Below are 19,911 nucleotides of genomic sequence, written 5' to 3' on the forward strand. Positions count from 1 at the left end.
TTTTATGTCTAAGGTCACAAACAATACTAGTCTATAGGTTCTTTTATTTTTTCTATTGCTGTTGTACTGATTTTGCTGGTTTTGGTATCAAAGTAGTGCCAGCTTCATGAAAATGAATTTTCTCCTCTATTTTTTGGAAGAGATTGTAGGAAATTGTTGTGGTGTTAATTGTTTTTTTAAATGTTTGACAGAGGGGTGCCTGAGTGGCTTAGCTGGTAGAGCATGCAACTCTTGATCTTGGGGTTGTAAGTTTGAGCCCCACACTGGGTGTGAAGGTAACTTTAAATCTTTTTTTTTAAAGATTTATTTACTTGAGAGAGAGAACGAGTCAGGGGAAGGGCAGAGGGAGAGAGAGAGAATCCTCAAGCAAACTCTACACTGAGCACAGAGCCCAACTCAGGGCCTAACTCCAGATCCTGAGATCATGACCTGAGCTGAAACCAAGAGTTGGACACTTAACCAACTGAGCTACCCAAGCACCCCGAAAATAAAATCTTAAAAAAAAAAAGTTTGACAGAATTTTCTAATAAAACCAGCTGGGCCTGGAAATTTGTTTCTCAGGGGTTTTGTCTTGTTTTGTTTAAAATCACAAGTTCAACTTTTAAATGGTTATAAAGGTATCAAGATTGTTTATTTCATTTTGGTTAAGTTTTGGTAGTTTGTAGTTTTCAAGGAAGTGATCCATTTCTTCCAAGTTGTTGATTTTATGAGCCTAACAATATTTATAGTAGTTTCTTTTTAACTTTTTACTTGTTGCAGGGTCTATAATGATATTCTGTTTCATTTCTGATATCACTAATTTGTATCTGGTCTTTTGATTTTTGTCAGTCTTTCTAGAGGTTTATCAATTTTATTGATTTTTTTTTTCAAGGAACCAGCCTTTAGTTTCATTGCTTTTTCTCTGTAGTTTCCCTGATTTCAATCTCTTTGACCATTGCTCTTACCTTTATTATGTTCTTCCTTCTGTTTGCTTTGCATTTATTTTGCTCTCATTTTTCTAGTTTCTTGAGGTACAAACTTAGATTGTTGATTGTAGGTTTTTCAGATTCTCTGTTATAAACATTTAATGCTATAAATTGCCCTCGCAGCACTGCTTTCACTTTTTCTTACATATTTTGATACTTTTTCATTCATTTCTATGTATTTTTAAGTTTCCTTTGTGACTTCTCTTGATCCATGGATTACTCAGAAGTGTATTGATTAATTTTCAAATATTCAGAGATTTTCATAGTCTTTGTTATTAACTTCTACTTTGACTCCATTATGAATAGAAAATACACCATAAGCTTTCAGTTCTGTTGAATTTGTTGAATAGTCCAGGATATGTTTTATATGTTTAATAGTCCAGGATATGATCTGTCTTGGTGAGTATTCTACAGGTGCTTAAAAAAACAAACTGTATTCTGCTGTTGTTGGATAGAGTGTTCTATTTATGTCAGTTAGAGCCTACTGGTCAGTTGTGTTTTTCAGATCTATAACCTTGCTGACTTCCTCCCTAGCAGTCCTATTAGTTGCTAAGAAGGAGGTCAGAGTCCGCACTATAATGGTGGAGGCATCAGTTTCTCCTGCCAGCCCTACAAGTTTTTGCTTCATGTATTTTAAGATTTGCCAGTTTGGTACATACATATTTATGATTGTCATATCTTCCTAGTGGATAAATCCTTTTATTGTTTTGTGATCCCTTTAGCACGTTTTTTAAAAAATCTGTTTAATAGCCTACTAGTGTTCTGCCTTCCCTATTTATTCAGCATTTGTTAATCTTTACATTACGTCAGAAGTGACAATATTGTATGTGAAGTTTTGAAAATACTATGCTTGGCAAGATTCAAAATGAATTCTGAACAAACTTAAGTATTCATGATAAATAGGGATTTTTGGGTAGATCTCAGTGTTGAGTCAAAGCAGGGATTAGAGTATATGTGAGGAGAAGGAGATGTTCCAGAATCTTGGGAGCTATATCAGGACCTTGAGTATATTCAAAAGATATGTCAGAATCATGGGTACTTAAAGGAGGTACAGCAGAATCTCAGGTCTAGACCCAAAGAGGCTTAGCAGGATCTCTGAGGAGGGGGGATTGTAAAAGTATAGTCTAATAATTAATTTACTTAAAAACTTAAAATAATATTAAAAGAGGATCTGAGATATTTCTATATATGAGAAGAGGATATGGATTTTTTTAAATGGAGAAATACTGGCTGTGGCCTTATAACGAACTCATTTTATGGGTGTAAAAATTATTGGCTCCATTGTCCAAAGTGGAATAACAGAGACTGATTACCCTCCTACCTGAGACAACCACAAATCCAGACAAATCATATGAAGCAATGTTTTTCAAGACACAGAATCAGGCAATGAATGGCATTCGTGTGAGTGTAAAACAGCCAAGGTGGGAGGTATGACTCAAGAGCCGATAGGTGATGACGAGAGAGGAGGAACATCCCTTAGGTGAGGAAGGGGAGCTGAGAGTCTAGAGAGACTGAAATGTCTAGAGTTCCCAGGGCAAAGTAGCAGAGGAGAAAGCTGTATGTTGAGAGAACTCCATAGATCTGGTGAGGTGCTGATTGGTGTATGCATGTGAGCAGAACTCCTGGAGGCCAGAGAAAGAACCATCTGAGAGAATGAGAGGGAACAGTGCCCAGCATTCACACCGGGCCAGGAATTGTGCCTGGCGCTCACATGGGGCTGGGAACAGAGCCTGTTTCACCTGCCAGTCTGGAAAACCTCATACTTCAAAGGGAATTGGATAGGATACTCAGAAGGATCTTGCCTCAGTAGTGGGGGAATAATTACACTAGAGTCCATACTGCTGTGGCCCTGCCTAACAAACCTGAAAAATAAGATACAAAAGAATCAGGCTTTTTCCAAGTAACATAATGGCACCCTAGAATAAAGCTCAAGAATATTTATAGGAATACAAAACTATGCAGCACTGAACAAACTAAAATCAAAAGACCTGACATCTAACCAAAGATTACTAGATGTCCAAAGAAATTGGAAAGGAGGACCCATCATCAGGGAGAAAATATCAATGAATTGAAATCTATTCAGAACTGAAAAAGATATTAGATTTGCCAGACAAGTATATTAAAATAGTTCTGACTGTATTTTAGATATTCAAAAAGTTAGGTAGATATAACAAAAGATATAAATCGAACTTCTACACTGAAAACTACAGTATTTGAGATTAAAAATACACCAGATGGGATGAATAGCAGAGTAGACATTGCAAAAGAAAAGATTTACGAACTTGAAGGCATAGCCATGGAAAAGAAAATGACAGAGAAAAAAAGAATTTAAAAAAATGATAACAGCATCAGTGAACAGTAGAACAGCAACTTAATATATGTATAATTGGAGACCCTGGGAAAAAAGTGGGGGACAGAAAAAAATCTTTGAAAAAATTAATGGGGTCAATTCACTGCAATGATTTAACAATCCTAAAAGTTTATGCATCTAATAACAGGGCCTTAAAACACATGAAGCAAAAACTGATAGAACTGCAAGGAGAGGGGCGCCTGGATGACTCAGAGGGTTGAGCCTCTGCCTTTGGCTTGGGTCATGGTCACAGGGCCCTGGGGTCAAGCCCTGCATCAGGCTCTCTGGTTAGCAGGGAGCCTGCTTCCCCCTCTCCCTCAGCCTGCCTCTCTGCCTACTTATGATCTCTCTCTCTGCGTCAAATAAATAAATTTTTTTTCAAAAGAGCTGCAAGGAGAAATAGACAAATATGCAGTTGTAGTCAGAGATCATTCAAAGAACAAATATAGAGGATATCAGCAAAGATGTAGGAGATTTGAACAACACCAACTGTATCTAATTGACATTTATCTACAGAACATTCCACCCAAGAACAGCAGAATAGACACTGTTTTCAAACAGGTATAGAACATTTACCAAGATACATCCTATTCTGGGGCATAAAACAAATTTCAATAAATTTAAATAAATTCAAGTCATGCAATGTAGATTCTCCGACTGTAACAGAATTAAGTTAGAAATCAATAACATAAACATGATTGGAAAATCAAGAAATATTTGGGAACTGACACGTTTCCCAATAATCCATGGGCTGATAAATCAAAAAATAAATTAGGAGGTACTTAGGACTGAATGAAAATAAAAGCAACATATGGAAATTTGTGGGATCCTGCTATAGAAATACTTAAGTGGAAATTTATAACACTAAACACCTATATCAGAAAAGAAGAAAGGACTCAAACAATGACCTTAAGAAACTAGGAAAAGAAAAGCAATTAAATCCAATGTAAGCAGAAAAAGGGAATAATAAAAGTCAGAGTGAAATTGGTGAATAGAAAACCAAAACACAACAGAGAAAGTCAATGAAACACAAAGCTTGTTCTTTGAGAAGATAAATAAAATTGACAAACCTCTAGCCTGGCTAATCCAGAAAAGGAAGAAAAGACACAGAGGACCAACCTCTGGAACAAGGGAGGCAACAACACCACAGATTCTACAGGTATCAAAAGGATAATAGGAGAATATTATAAATGACTTTATGCCAGTATATTTGACAACTCAGATGAAAAGGACACATTACTTCCAAAACTGAACTCAAGAAGTAGATCATCTGACAAGCCCTACATCTATTAAATAAATATAATTTGTACTTAAAAACCCTCCTCCCAAGAAACTCTGGGCTCAGATGGCTTCACTGGTAGATTTGACTAAATATCTAAGGAATGAATAATACCGATTCTACACAAAAGTCTTTCAGAAAATCAAAGAGGTGGGAGTACTTTGCAGTTCATTCTATGAGGCTAGCATTATCTGATACCAAAACCAGACAAAGGATTACAAGTAAAGAAAACTAAAGCCTAATATCCCTTGTGAAAATAGATGCCAAAATTCCAAACAAAATTTTAGGACATTGAATTCAACAATATATGAAAAGAATGTTATATGATAGCCAAGTGGGGTTCAGCCCAGGAATGCAAGGATGGTTTGACAGTAGAAAGTTCATGTAATTCACCATTTTAACAGAATGGGGAAAAAATCTGTATGATTATTTAATAGATACAGAAAAAGTATTTGGTAAAATTCCACAATTATTACTAACAACTGATTTCTAAAAATAGAAGTCCAAAGGTACTGTCAAGAAATCTTTTGTTGAGCTCATCTTTTCAACAGATTGTGCCAGCATGACTGACTATCCATGTGTCCCAAATGAACTTTGATCCATACCTCACGCCATATACAAAAATTAATGCAAAGTAGATTATAGATCTAAATGTAAAATCTAAAACTTATAAAACAAGCACAGGAGAAAATCTTCATGACCTTGGGTTGGGCAACAGCTTTTTAAATATGACACCAATAGCACAATCTGTAAAAGAAAAAGTTGATAAATTGGACTTCATCAGAATGAACCTTTTGATCTTCAAAGGACAGTTTTAGGAGAATAAAAACACAAATTATAGACTGAGGAAATAAGTCTTTGTAAAGCATAAACCTGATAAACGACTTACATCCAGAAGACGGGGAGAAAAAAAGTCTGAAAATTCACCTATAAGAAAATAAACAACCCAATTTTTTCAATGAGGAAGAGATCTGGACCTTCACCAAAGAAGGTGTGTGGATAGCAGTGTGAAAATGTTCCACATCATTCATTCCCGCCTTTCACAGCCGTGGTGTAGTACTACCACCTACCCATTCGAATGGCTTAGATGAAAAAGACCGTGCACACCAACTCTTGACCATGGTGTGCAAGGACCGAAGCTCTCATACACCACTAGTGGGAATGTCCTTTGGAAAACAGGTTGGCATTTTCTCAAAAAGTGAAACAAACACCTGTTGTGTGATGTAGCGAGTCCATGAGCAGATAGGCAACCAACGGAAAGAAAGCATATGTCCATCCAGAGAGTGTGCGTGAGTGTTCATAGCTGCTTTATGTATAACAGCCCAAACTTGGAAACGATTCAAACATCCGTCACTGGCAAATGGTCACTCAAACTGTGGCTCACCATATACTAGAATATTATTTTGCAATAAAGAAAAATGACTTATATACATGACAATATCTATGAATCTCAAAATAATTGTGTGGAGTGAAAGAAACTGGGCAAATGGGCGTATACTGTATGATTCTATTTATATAAAACTCCAGAAGACACAGCGACAGAAAGCAGGTCAGTGGGGACGGGAGTGTGGAGGACGAGAGGGAGGCATGTCAAAAGGGCACAAGGAAATGTTTGGGGCTGATGGGTATGTTCATTATCTGGATGATGATGGTGGTTTCACAGGTGTATACGTATGTCAGAACTTATCAAATTATATACATTAAATATGCACAAGTTGTTGTATGCCCCTTACATCTCATTCATAAAGCCGATTTTAGAAACAGAACAAAGCGACTGGCTCCTAGTGAGCACCAGCAATGAAGCCTGGGTTCTGAGGTCTTCCTCTGAGCCTCAAGTGACCCCATGTGAAGATGCTGACAGATGGCACTCCATCTGCTGGCTGACTGACGTCTCCCCACTAGCTACGCACACATTTAGCAGCCCAAGTACTGGGGGCTCCAGTAAGCTTCACATTTCATTTCACTGTTAGTTGAAACCTCCACTCTTTATTTTATGTTTTATTAAGATCTGTTTATTGTAGAGAGAGCAGGGGGACGGGCAGAGGGAGAAGGAGAGAGAATCCCAGGCAGACTCCATGCTGAGTGCAAAGCCCTTCGCGGGACTCGATTCTGGACCCTGAGATCATGACCTGAGCCAAAGTCAAGAGTCAGACAGACGCTTTAACTGACTGTGTCACCCGGGGCTCCTCCAGTCTTCATTTGAAAAACACATTAGAGCAATGCTGGGTTGTTTGTTTCTTACCTCTAAATTTCATGAGGACTCTAGCAAAGGATCACATTGACACAGAGGAGTGTGCTCAGCATAGGTGAACTGGGGAGGGAAGCCCTTGCAGGTAATCAGGAACCAGATCACATCTTGAAATTGCTGGTAGCGGGATCGGAAGCCACCAACATTAGCTCTGGGACCCATGCCGCTGAAGAATGTCGCATGGTGCTTAGCAGCAGGAACCAAGGCCGCCTGTCTTGGGTTCCAACTGCAGCTCCGCCAGTTGGTGACACTGGGTGCGTTAATGTCACCATTGTGTCCTGTAGTATTCTTATCAATAGAGTGAGCATATTAGGAGTGACCACCTTCTGGGCCTGTTTGAAGACTGAAGTGCGTTCATATAGTCTCGGCAGGCAGCGAGGCTTCTGGAAGCATTCCTGCCGTTGTCAGCGTCATCGAAATCTCCTCTTGATAGTGGTGTTGTATCTGGATAATGGCCAATGATGACCAGGTCCTAAGCTGGCCCACAGGGGTCTGTAAGCAACATCTGCTGCTCTACAAGTTAGATGGTTGGGGAAGGTGCCATTCCAGAGGTAGCCTCCAGTCCTGTCCAAAAACCACGTCCAGCAGGAACCACCCCACCCCCGCCGCCAGAAGGAGGCAAGTACCAAGCATTATGGAGGATGAGTCCAGAATCCCAGATACACGGCCGGCGCATGAAAAGAATATACAGGATCTTCTTTACCTGCCTACCTGATGGATGGCTTACCTGAAGCCGTGGTAATGAGTTGGAAGTAGTTTTCTTTCAGCATTCTAGGGGGGCTTGACCTGTTCTTTTGCCTCTAGCACTCTCTTGAGAAACCCCAAAGCATCTGGTATTTGATCTTTTGCACAAGACGTGTCTTTCCTCTTTGGAAAGCCTGTGGGATCTTGTAGGAGCTTCTCTTTGTCCCCAGTGTGTGCTGGAGCCCCTGGCAATGAGCGTTGCTATGGGTCTGTGTTCACTCATGCTCTGGCGGGCCTGGTTTGGACTGTCCCACCGCCTTCATGAGAAACATTCTTGACCTCATTTGTGGCTACTTTTCCTGCTGTTCGCCTGGCCTGCTGACCGCCCCCCGCTTTCTCCATCATCTCAGAGGCCTCCATCCGAGCACTCTTGATCAAGTTTGTGACGGTGGTTCTTTAGTTCCCAAGGGAGCTTTCTCTTCTCTGACTTTTCCTTTTTTTTTTTTTTTTTTTAAGATTTTATTTATTTATTTGACAGAGAGAGAGAGATCACAAGTAGGCAGAGAGGAAGGCAGAGAGAGGAGGAAGCAGGCGGCTCACTGCTGAGCAGAGAGCCCGATGCGGGGCTCGATCCCAGGACCCTGAGATCATGACCCGAGCCGAAGGCAGAGGCTTAACCCACTGAGCCACCCAGGCGCCCCATGACTTTTCCTTTTTATGGCATATTCTTCTCTTCCCATGAGGGCAGTATCTTCTCTTTCCTGGGATATTAATACCAGTTCCCCTGGTTTTGTTCTTTCCTTCCTCCTGTATTCTATTTTTCCAAGTTGATCTTTCCAGATTTGTTAGTTGATTGGCTCTCTTTCTTTCTTGCCAGAGGCCTACCTCGGAAGAAGGCTGGTATTTTGGGCTCGTCTATTTCTATATGAAAGTGAGGAGCTTGAATGCTGGCTGGGGTCCTGGGCAGAGGATGGGGAGGGTCGTGGTCAGCTTGCGGCAGAGGTCAGCCTGGGAGGGGACAGGCCCCACTGTGCCCATGGCTGGTGTCTGCAGGCATTCCCTCTTAGCGGAAGACCTTTCCAGATGAGACATTTCAGGCCCCTGCAGTTGGGGAAGGTGGAGGGCAGGAGGCCCCCAGCCAACTGGGGACAAGGCTGGGGGTCGGGCTGCCCCTTCCAATCCCCCCCCCAAGTTATGAGGAACTCCTCAAGTGTAAGTGTGACGTCCTCATCAGTTGTGTCCTAAATGCCCATTACAGGCCACGCACAGACCGATAAGCAGCAAGACACAACATCTAGGCGACAGAAGAAATACGACCATAATATCACATGTCCATTATGTAAATAGAACCAGCGCAGGAAGTGTTTCCTTTCCCTCTATCCTTACGGAGAAGGGTGAAACCTAGCAAAAACATTATATTAACTACCCCACGTTGGGCCTTTTTTCTTACTTTGCCATAGAGCAGAACGCAGAATGAGAAGGAGCAGACACCTATCATTCAGTTTAGGCAGAAAACTCTGAAGACATGTTTACCGACTTTGTTCCATAGTGTTATTTATGAAGTTGTCATAAAAGCACTTCTCACCTGGCAGGAAGTTGACCCATATTGGAAAAGTCATTTTTCTAAGTATAGAAGGAGCTAATGACGAATTCCCCAGCGGTTCCTCAGCCCGTGGGTGCTGGGCGCAGCAGAGACTGTACCCTCCTCGGAAACGCCCGGCATTGACCATTTCCTGTAACTTTATAAGTAGAGCAAGAAGCATTCTTCCTTGGAGTTCACGTAGTGCAGAACGCCACTGTTGACCCCGTTCTCCTCTTCCCAGGCTGCTTTTTGCCAGACTTGGAAGAAGTGGAAATGTATCCAGAACTTGTACGCTCTGGCAAAACACAACAGTGTAGCCTTAATCTGAAAACCAAAGAAGGAAGTCCAAGCAGAAAGGGTTAAAAATGGGCAAGTCTTTTTTTATCAACTTCCTGAAATCATAAAACTAGAGTTAACCCTGGGACATAGCACTGCCCTGGAAGTCATTGTCTTTCTACTTGGTTACTCTTGACCTTGAGCAAATTTGGACTTCCACCGAGTTGTCCCCTGGGAGTTAAAGATAAGAGGACCTTTCTTCGTTAACGCTAGTCTTGCGTGTCTGGCTGAGAATCTAGAAGCCACAGGGTTGGCAGAAATACGTCCGTCGGCCGGGTGCCGCTGGTCACTCTGGGTGATCACGCTCCAGTCCATGTCATTGGCTTAAATGACAGATGTGAAATCCTTCGTGTCTCAGACGTCTGTTCTTGGTTACTGGCAGGGTTTTCCCCTTCCCTTTGTGTTCCGCTCAGTGTGTTCAAGGGCGGGTTTCGTGCCTACACTTGAATGAGGCCTGGTCTTGACTCTGGGGATGGTATGATTTGCGGGAGGGCCGCGTGCCCGTCATTCTGCAGCCACTCAGAACAACCTGTCGCACAGACCGAATTGACCTTGACCACAGGCATTGAAAATCAAGGCTCTGAGAGATGTGGTCCTGTATCCACCGTCATGTGCAGCACTGCCCTGTCCCCTGAGGGTGGGACTTGCCGCCACCAAGAACCGTCGAGGAGAACACTGCTGGCTGCACGGTGGCTTCCCAGAGGAGGCGGGGAGGCTGGAGGGGCCGAGCCTGGGTGTCCCTCAGAAACCCTATGGCTGCTTTCCCACGGCCCTGTCTTTCCACTGGTCCCAGCTCTCTCCACCTGGGAGACCTGCCCTCCTCTTTCACGGTCCTGGATTCCATGGACGTGACCTCACCCTCCCATTTACCTCAGCCAGAGCGTAGGTTTCTCCTCAAGTCCGCCCCACGTCCAGCTGCAGTGACCGGCTGGTGTCGGCCTCTCGTGTTCTGCCGGCCCTCCCTCCCGACACCCCTTCTGGGTGGTCTCCGTGGTCTCGCAAGGACTCTGGCTGCTTCTCCTCCCATCTCCCTTATGAGCAGGTCCCACCCTGTGGCCAGGACACCCCAGGGCTGCTCAGCTCCCCTCTCTGACTCCCCCGGCTCAGAGAAGGCCAAGGACCACACCCCTGCCCGAGAGGATCCGTGATGTCCGTGAGGCCCCGCCCCGACCCCCCTCTTCCTCTTCTGCCGTTCATCTCTTGCCACTTCTCCCCTGTGCTGCACAAAATCTTTGTGCCCCGCGCCCCCAACCCCATCAGAGGTGACCTCCTGGGATCTGAGCTTGCCCCGTGACTTGTCTTGAGCCGAGGCTCATGGCAGAATAAACACTGTGCAGCTTACACACGTGGTCTTGCCGTCCCCGTACTCACCGTAGGACACGGCGCATCCAAAGACCCCGAAGACGGGGCCCAAAGTGCTGGCCCGCAGACTCGGGAAGCACGGATGCTGGTTGTGTTTCAAGCCACTACATTGTACAGCTGTCTGTCCCACAGTCGAACAGAGCAGACAAGCCTCTGGAGCGGCCCTTCTCCGCTGTCTCCTGGTGATGCTTAGGTCACCGTGCACATCTCTGCTCTCTTAGCCTCGTTCCTGTCCCTGCTTTCTTCATTGCTTTCTGATCACCTTTCAGGATTCAACTGGGGCGTCCCCTCCTTCGGGAGCCTCTCTGGATGCCCCCTTCCCCTGCCTCCCAGGATTCCCCACGTTCCAGCCTCTGCAGTCACATGTGCTCACGTCTCCTCCCCTGCTAGCTGGAGAGTTCTCTAGCTCCCTGAACGGCTGGGTTTCTCCTCTGGAAATGGGGCGGATACCAGCTGCCCTGCCCAGGTACTGGCGAACTTAACCCAGCACGTCTGGCTGTTCCTAGGACCCTGCCCAAGGCGATGTTCAGCCAGTGCTCCCGGCTCGCTCGCTGCCCTGGGGCCATGGGTCCCTCTGGGGCTGAGATGGCCTCCTCCAGGGTCTTGTCCAGGGTTAAGGCAGTCACCAGCGGAGGTGGCCCCTCATGTGTTTCCGGACGTTCATAAAACGTGGTCTCCACACCCACAGGCGACCAGCATTGGTTTAGCCCAGAGAATGAAGGCTCAGCCTTGTAGAGTTGTGTTTTCGGTGTCTGATGTCATGCTGCCGTCACCAGGCAGGGCCTCCCTTGTTCCGGAACGTCGTCATTCAGTGTCGTCCCTGGTGAGGCCCGGGGTCCTCACACTTCGGTGCTAGGTTTCCGTTTCCATCAGAGCAGGGCTTTTGTGCGGCAGACAGGGATCACATCTCGGGCGACTGCTGGTTCTTAGGACGAGCTTCTCAGCTCAGTACGCCATTCGTCCGATTTAGGGCCCTCCTGTAACTGTTTTAATTTCACCACCAGCAGAGATAAGACTAGATTTAAAAATAAGAGCCCCGGTTTCAGGAAAATGGGAAGCTTGCTGGGTTCGGAGGGAAGAGAGATTCCATCACACAGTGTGAACTTTGTGCGAAACTGGCAGGAGTTTTCTTGGGAGTGTTTGGGAACATTCTTCTTTGTGTGTTTTTCTTTGTTTAAAGATCTATTTATTTTAGAGAGAGAAAGAGAGAGAGCTTGAGTGGGAAGGGCAGAGGGACAGGGAATCTCAGGCAGACTCCGTGCTGAGTGGGGAGCCTGAGCTCGATCCCACGACCCTGAGATGATGGCCTGAGCCGACACCAAGAGCTGGAGGCTCAACCGACTGTCCGCCGTGCACCCTCTTCTTACACCTTTAGAGGTAAGGGCGCAGAGACTCGCGGCTTCCCTGCCACATTGGACTCCTCAGCCATTTTCTTTCCTTTTTTTTTTTTTTTTAAGATTTTATTTATTTATTTATTTATTTGACAGAGAGAAAGACATAGCGAGAGAGGAACACAAGCAGGGGGAGTGAGAGAGGGAGAAGCAGTGCCCCCGCCAAGCAGGGAGCCCGATGCGGGGCTCGATCCCAGGACTCTGGATCATGACGCGAGCAGAAGGCAGACACCCAGTGACCGACCGAGCCACCCAGGTGCCCCTCCTCAGCCATTTTCACACACCAAATTCTTTTGATTACAAAATGCTGATGCCTTAGGCGTCCTTGGGGGAAGATCTTAGATGTCCCCGATAACTGTGTGGCTTGCAAACTACTAATTACCTCGCCTTTGGCTTAATTCATTAAAACACCCAGTTGCGGGCTCCCTTCCCACTGCCACTCTCTGGTGCTGTCCTCTCTGCTTCAGAGTCTGTCGGAGGCATTTTCTGTCCTGACGTCGGGAGCACGTTAATAGTTAGACAGGCAGCAACAGTTAAGCAGTTTCCATGAACTTCGGGCGCCACATGAAGGTAGAGAGGGCTTTGTAGCTTTTCTCTGTTTATTTTGAAATGTTACTTTAAATGCTAGTCCAACAAATTCAGCTGAAGCCTCTAAGTATTAGAGATCTAAAAGGAACAGGGAAGTGTAAAGCCTCTGACAAGGCCGTGAACGGCAGTTGGTGGAACATGGAAAAGTTCCTTGTCTGAGCGTTCCCTTCCCTGCCATGTAGGTGGTACTCCTTGACGAAAATTCCGTCCTTCTACCTTTCCACAACCCAGCGAAGTCTTACCGGACTTAGTTTCGCAACAGAAAATGTAAACCGCCTCTATGGGGTGGCATTAGTAAGCACATTAAGTATAATTTGAGGGGGTTTTATAGTGTGGTAACTCAGGGTTGCTGACAGAAAGATAAAGAGCAGCAAAGTCAAAGTTCCATGTTTGTCACTATGTGTCCGGACCCTTTCAGGTCAAATCCAAGGGCTGAGTAGGGGGGAGTTCAAGCCCAGTGCCCACTGTTCTTCCCCTTGAGTATCTGATCCCATAACATATAAAACCGTCTTGATAGTTGGGACAATATCGAGCTGTTATTTAATGTTTAATTTCAGAAAATATTTACGAAGGGCCGTGCAGGTCTGAGAAACTCCATTAGCAATGTGGGGGCGCAGAGATGGGTCTGACGCAGTCACGGCCCCAGGACGTGAGTTCTCCTTGGTCCTTGATTCCAAGCATGTGACGAAATGAAAGTCCTTCACTTTTTCCTCAAAGCACCCACTTTATGTTAGCCCAGAACTTCTCCCACGTCCTCTGTCGTTTCTAAGGTGGAGAGTTACGCTGCTCCGGCATTCCCACCTTCGCCCCAAGGCTTCTCCCTGGGGGTAAAGGGGCTGGCGGCCGGCCGCCCCGCTCCCTCCTTCCCGTTTGACACAAGCTTGTTCCTGCCAACTCGGAGCCTTGTTATTCACTAGACTTGTTTTCCCTCTCGCACGCTTTGTTTTTAAGTCTTGGGGATTCTGCTTCACCGGGCAAATTTCTGATCACTGTCCCCACGCAGAACCACGCTGACTTCTGATCTAGATACCCTTACGTTCTGTTGTCTTCGGACACGCTGGATCTGCCTGTGCCATCCGGGTGACGGCAGGCCCCACTTGCTAACACAGGGCCGGGGGAGTCCTCGCAGACTCTCACCGAATTACTGTCGGGGTGCCCGCGGGGGCACATGCTGTACCCATCGTAGCTAAGCCCGGAAACAGAAACCGGATCCCCTCTGCATCATAAGGATTGTGCGAGAACCGTGGATACGGGGATTAACAAAACACATTCTCTGCCCTTAAGACAGACGTGAAACGTTCTCACACTGTGTGTAATTAGGGCTCTGTCAGAATCAAGCCGAGGTGCTGCGAGGTGCTGCGGGGGAACCTGGAGGAGGGTATGCTGAGCCGCGGTTGGCTTCACAGAGTAAGAGCTCATCGTGCCATTAGCAGCTCATTTTGGCCTAATCTTTTAAAAAGTCACGCCACCTAAGAGTTGGTGATTTGGAAAACACGATATGGTAAAGGATGTGGGTCACTGTTAAAATCCATCCAGCACTCTCCTGCCCTCAGTGACACAGAATGGTAATAGTATCTACATCTCCTTCTTTCTGTCCCTTTCTCTTCCTTCCTTCCTTATTTCTTGTCATTTCTTTCTTTCTTCTTCCTTTTTTTAACCTTCCTTAGATTTTGCATATTCTGATGGGTAAATGCTCGACTGAGACCCAAAAGGAGAATTCAGAGCTTCAGAAATAACAAGACGCAGCTCTAACATTTAAACTGGGCCGGAAGGGAAAGATGCGTTGAGAGAGAACCCGGCAGGCCTCGGGTTCGGGAAGGAACTCCAACACTGCACAGAACATACGTCTTAACGGGAGCTGGGTGGGGAGCTCCGCTGCCCTTTTCCCGGGCTCTCGGCCCCCGTCGAAGCCCCCTTGCGCGAGGAAACTGAAGACCCGGCGCGCTCTGCTTTTCCTCCAGCTGTTTCTCTCACCTCCTTGGCCAGACTGGGCGCGGCTGAGAAGGAGATCAGTCTGTTGCGTCCGTCTGTCCCTCCAGAGCGCCGGGGGCGGAGGACACAGTAACTGGCGCCTGGTTGGCTCTCCTCGAGGAACTGGGCAGTGGCCATGCCATGTGGACTTTAGAGCCAGACTTCCTGTGAAAATCCTGCTGCTGGGGCAGAAGCCACAGCGACGGGGGGAGGACCGGGAGCCACAGGGCAGGTGGGCTGGGGGGTGTGCCCGGCCGCCTCGGCTCTCTACCTGGGGACGACTTCACAGGGAGCCCTGCCTTATCTGCCCCAGCCGGAAGCAAGGAAGGGCCGGTGTAGTCAGTGATCCGTGCAAACGCAGGCCTCTGGCAGGAGTTCAGAACAGTGTCGCCTCACTCTGCAGACGGATTTTATCTTGTTAGCTCCTCGTGAACAGCAGGACTGACGTTCCCCTAAATAAATCTCAGGTGTGCTTTTAAAGCAACTGAAAAGTAAAGCGGTAAGAGTATTCTAACTCCCTGAGTGTAATGACAAGGAAACGAACATCATTTTGTAGTCAAGGATCAGTTCTTCCGCTGTGACGCTCCTGGTTGGAAGAGAGAGTATTTCCAGGGAAAAGGCTGCCGTCCGCGCGCAGTTTCCCTTGCAGCACTGGGAGCCTGAGGAGAAGATGGGCCCAGCCCCACTGACCTCACAGCCTCTGCCCAGCTCTCTGGTACCAGGCTAAACTTCACAGTTAATATTTTACTTTAGTGACTGCAGTTGTTAACCTTTTGTTTGTGGTGAAAAATAGTTTAAATAACACTTACCCTACTGTCTTGCTTGCCGTTTGAAGAGAGCTGCCTTCAGATATAATGCAGACTAAAACATGATAGAAGAAAATGCACAGAGCCGTCACCTGCTTATGGAAACACAGAAAGTCTTTTAAATCCTATGAAAGGCTAATGGGTCCCTTTTATTTTTCCTGTGTGTTATTATCAACCATGAGAACTTGCTGTCTGAATTCTAAGCAGGAGATGTGACTTCCACAAAAATGTGTGACTTGTACCCATTTTGCATTTCTAAAGGAAGTCAAAACATCCCTTCATCTTTCCACTTAAAGATGTTTCCTCGAAGCAGGGCTGAACTGTGACATGTTTTAGAAGAGCACGTCCTGCGAATTTGTTCTGGAATAGTGTTCTCGCTCAGCTGAGCGAGCCTGGCGTCCTGTGGTCACCATGTGATGGCAGCGCCTCGAGGTCAGCCCTGGCTGTGGTCGGCTTGTACCTCCTTGGGTCCTCTCGGTGCTGCAAGCCGTGGGCTTCCCTGGAACCGCTTCAGATGGGAAAGCAGTCCCAGAAGCGAAATGTCCCTGGGCCATGCATGACTGCCAGGCCAGGGATGGACCTGGCTCAGGACCTCAGGAGGACAGAGATGGGAGGCCAGTTCAGGCAGCTGGACCTGCCACACACCCGTGCACCTGGGCACGCATGCCCCTGGTGTCTCTTTTTGTGTCTCCCACGTTGCTCTTCGTAGGACACCAATCAGATCACTCGGAGCTGGCTTTAAAGACCCTCGTCTTAAATTAGGGGCCTCTTCAAGACCCTCTCTCCGAATATAGCCACGTTCTGAGGTCCTGGGGTGAGGATTCCAGCATAGGGATTGGGGCAGGACACAGTTCAGCTCATAACAGTACCCCCCTGGAGAGCGTTCTGTTGTTTGCCTCCTGAAACAGCCTAGCTTGTTAGACACGCACATGGTTGGGTTTTTTAACTCTACAACGTACCGGTAAGTGTGCAAGCATTTATTAAGGAAAACCTGCGTGACTTCCCCCCGGGGTACAAGGAGAACGTAGACTATCACACCAGGGTGTGTGCTGATGGCTTGTCCCTCCTGCTCTCGCTGCACCCCTGCGCTGAGCCACACTGGCCTGCGTGTTCCTAGAAGGCTTCCATTGTGGGGCTTTTGCACACACTGTTTGCTGGAACATTCTCCCCCAAGACCTCTGTGCAGCGCACCCTGTCAGGTTCTACTGTCCCCAGCTCGGCCAGGCAGTGTCCCCCTGTAAAGCAGCGTCCGTCCCCATCTGCTCTGTGTTGTCGGGGCACCGGCAGACATTCAGTCCCCACGTGTATTCGTTTATTTGCTGTCTGTGTCCCCACCGAAACTAGTGCTCTAGGCAAGCAGGGACTTTGTGTCCGCGGCCACTTCTGTCCAGTCAGACACCGTGTGTCGACACACTGTGCACTCGGTAGCAAGTGACTGATTCTCGCAGGGTCAGCCTTGTCTCCTGAACGTGTCGTGTTGAAAGATTTCCACTTTCCGAGCGCGCTCATCAAGAGGCATGCCGAGAAAGGGTGGTCAGCACTGTCCCTTCTTAGATTATGAATTTAGTGGGTTGTCATGGGTACAGGAGGTTTTCAAGGAAGGAAAAGTGTTCCTCTGTGTTTGACTCACCGGCTACTTCTCTCTCCTCCCAGGCTGGGCCTCGGCTACATTTCCAGAACCCTCTCGTCAAGATGGTAGACACAGAAAGCCCGGTTTGCCCCCTCTCCCCACTCGAGGCTGACGATCTGGAAAGCCCATTATCTGAAGAATTTCTACAAGAAATGGAAAACATCCAAGAGATTTCTCAGTCCATCGGCGAGGACGGTTCTGGAAGCTTCAGTTTCGCGGAGTACCAGTATTTAGGAAGTGGCCCAGGATCAGACGGATCTGTTATTACGGGTAAGTGTGCTGTATCCCATAGCGCTTTATTTAGGTAAGTTTTTGTTGTCTGTTGTGTTTTGCTTTCCTGCAGAGAAAAGTGTTCGCTTTAGCTGGCAAAGAAGTAGTCCCATCTTTGTGCCGTGAACTGTTTAGACATGATAGAGCATGACACCGAGTCCACTGGCCTGGGGGCCTTTCAGGAGACACTGTGAGACACACAGCATGCCCACTTTTAAAAGCCATACGCAAATCAAATAACGCTTGAAATTCAGTTAAGGCAGTCAGCTACATTTCTAAACAAGTCTGAGTTTCTATTTCTTCAAAGCAGAGGCTCCTGTTATGATAAAAAGGATGATTTTTTTTTAATCTGGAAATGTATATGAACCACCTCCGTATTTTCTTCACTGCATCAGGAACTGCAGGAAAGGGGTGCCTGGGGGGCTCAGTCGGTGAAGCGTCCGATTTTTGGTTTCGGCCCAGGTCACGATCTCAGGGTCCTGAGAACGAGTCCCACATTGGGCTCCACGTGCTCCGTGGAGTCTGCTGGAGATTCTCTCTCTCCCCCTGCTCCTCCCTCTGCTCGCATGCTCTCGCTCTCAAATAAATAAATATAATCTTAAAAAAAAAAAAAACCCTGCAACTCGTATCAGCGGGGCAGATGCAAAGAAGTAAAACCTGGAGTCCATCCACATAGCCTCTGGTGTCACAGAGAAGAAATGGCGGAACCTGCCATCCTTCCAGGCAGCTCTGAAGCCAGCCCTGGGTGCTGTGGTGTGAACCATGCCCTCATCGGACAAGCCTCCCATGCGTCGAGTTCTTAACCCAGAACACTTTTCCGCCAACCGTCTCCTCGCCAATTCCCATGCCAGGAAGATGGCTTTCATGACTGTGTGCTGACCTTGGTGACGGCGGGAGCAGTGTGCGCTGATGAAAGCTCTGTAGAGAGAGTGGCCGGAGGTGCGTGCGCTCTCAACCCAGTGGGCCCACTGGGGACAGACATCGTTAAAAAGGAGACACGCGGACAGGTGCACGTGGCAGCCGTATTTGGGATAGCGCCTGTGGCATGGTGCCCCACGCGGTGGGGACAAATAGGAAGCGGGGGAAGCAGATTGTGAAAGCATCCTGCTGTGGAGTTCTTCATCATAACTTAAAAGAATTAGCTCCACCTGTCTCCACTCGAATCCACGTAAAAAGCGTGAAGATAAAGAATGAAGAAGAATGAAAATAAGCTTGACGATATATTCTGTACAGTTCGATGCATGTGAGGTCTCCAACACCAAACAGTGCCGAATGTGGCCGGTAGGTCCATGTCACATCTGAGAAAGCTCGTGCCAGCTTTATGATGTTGGTGCCCTGCCGAGAGGCAGGTGGGACTGGGGAGAGGGTCCTGCCGGGACCTCACACAGAAGGCAGAAGCGGTGTGATGAAACATTACCATTTGTAAATCTGGGCAGCAGGTGTCCTTCTGTATATTTCTCTATATGTGTGAGGTGCTTTAACGAAAAATAAAACCAGCAGGAAAGAGCATTCCTGGCAGAAGGAGAAAGCACCTTGCGCACAGCCTCACACAATCCTCGTAAAATCTCGGTGAGAAGACCGTTGTCGTTTTACAAGTGGAAATAACACAGCTATGAGGTAACATGGCCCGGTCACATAGCTAGAAAGAGACCGTGCCAGGAACTGAACCTGTGCCCCTCAGCTGGCTCTGAAGCCAAGTTCTTCGTAAGAACATCCCTTTTGGCAGCTGTGTCCTCGGCCCAGAGTCAGGGACCGCACGATCCATGTGAGACCCGGGGAGATGACGAGTTATCGGACTCCGTTGCCTTCCTGGGAGAACAGCCTTTGTAGTGACCGCAACAGACCTTTATAAATGACTCTTTTTTTTTTTTTTTAAGATTTATGTCTTTACTTATTTGAGAGAAAGAGACACAGAGAGAGCACAAGAAGGGGGAGTGGCAGAGGAGAGGGGGAAGCAGACTCCCCAGCTGAGTTGGGAGCCCAACGTGGGGCTCGATTCCAGGACCTGTAGATCATGAACTGAGCTGAAGGCAGATGCTTAACCATCTGAGCCACCGAGGCTCCCCAATGGTTTGCATTTTGACTGTCTTTTTCATGACTTGTTATTGAGGGAGTGAGTTTGAGGGAAAGGAGCAAGCATCCAGAGTGATGGGAGCTTCCAGAAATAGCAAGGGAGGCAAGCAAGGAAAAGCCTCTGGGGTGTGGGATCACCTTCAGTGCCTCAGTAGGTTGCCACATGGCTGACCTGTGCTAGTGTCCGGGACAGTGACAGCCTAGGCTACTGGGCACCATGGTAGCCAGTGCATGTGCCTTGTCTACCTGACCCCAAGAACAATGTTTGAGCTCGTTGTTCTGTTTGTTTGAGGAAAGAGGAAGAGAGACCCCAAGACACTGGGACATGCTGAAGATGACAAGCCCAGGGTCAAACCCAGCTCTCAACCCCTCCAAA

The 19,911-nt window shown here is 47.0% G+C and overlaps 1 protein-coding gene across 6 annotated transcripts in view; it reads left to right on the top strand.

Annotated features, from left to right (window-relative positions):
- Window positions 1-19,911, top strand: part of PPARA (peroxisome proliferator activated receptor alpha) — a 63,230-nt gene that overhangs the window by 20,753 nt on the left and 22,566 nt on the right. For all 6 annotated transcript variants that reach the window (XM_047741339.1, XM_047741340.1, XM_047741341.1 and 3 more), the window contains exon 3: window positions 17,216-17,462. In XM_047741339.1, coding sequence (XP_047597295.1) covers window positions 17,255-17,462 — 208 coding nt within the window. In that variant the 5' untranslated portion in view covers window positions 17,216-17,254. The remainder of the gene's footprint in view (window positions 1-17,215; window positions 17,463-19,911) is intronic.

The sequence above is a fragment of the Lutra lutra genome, chromosome 8 (genome assembly GCF_902655055.1).
Source record: "Lutra lutra chromosome 8, mLutLut1.2, whole genome shotgun sequence".
Lineage (NCBI taxonomy): Eukaryota > Metazoa > Chordata > Mammalia > Carnivora > Mustelidae > Lutra > Lutra lutra.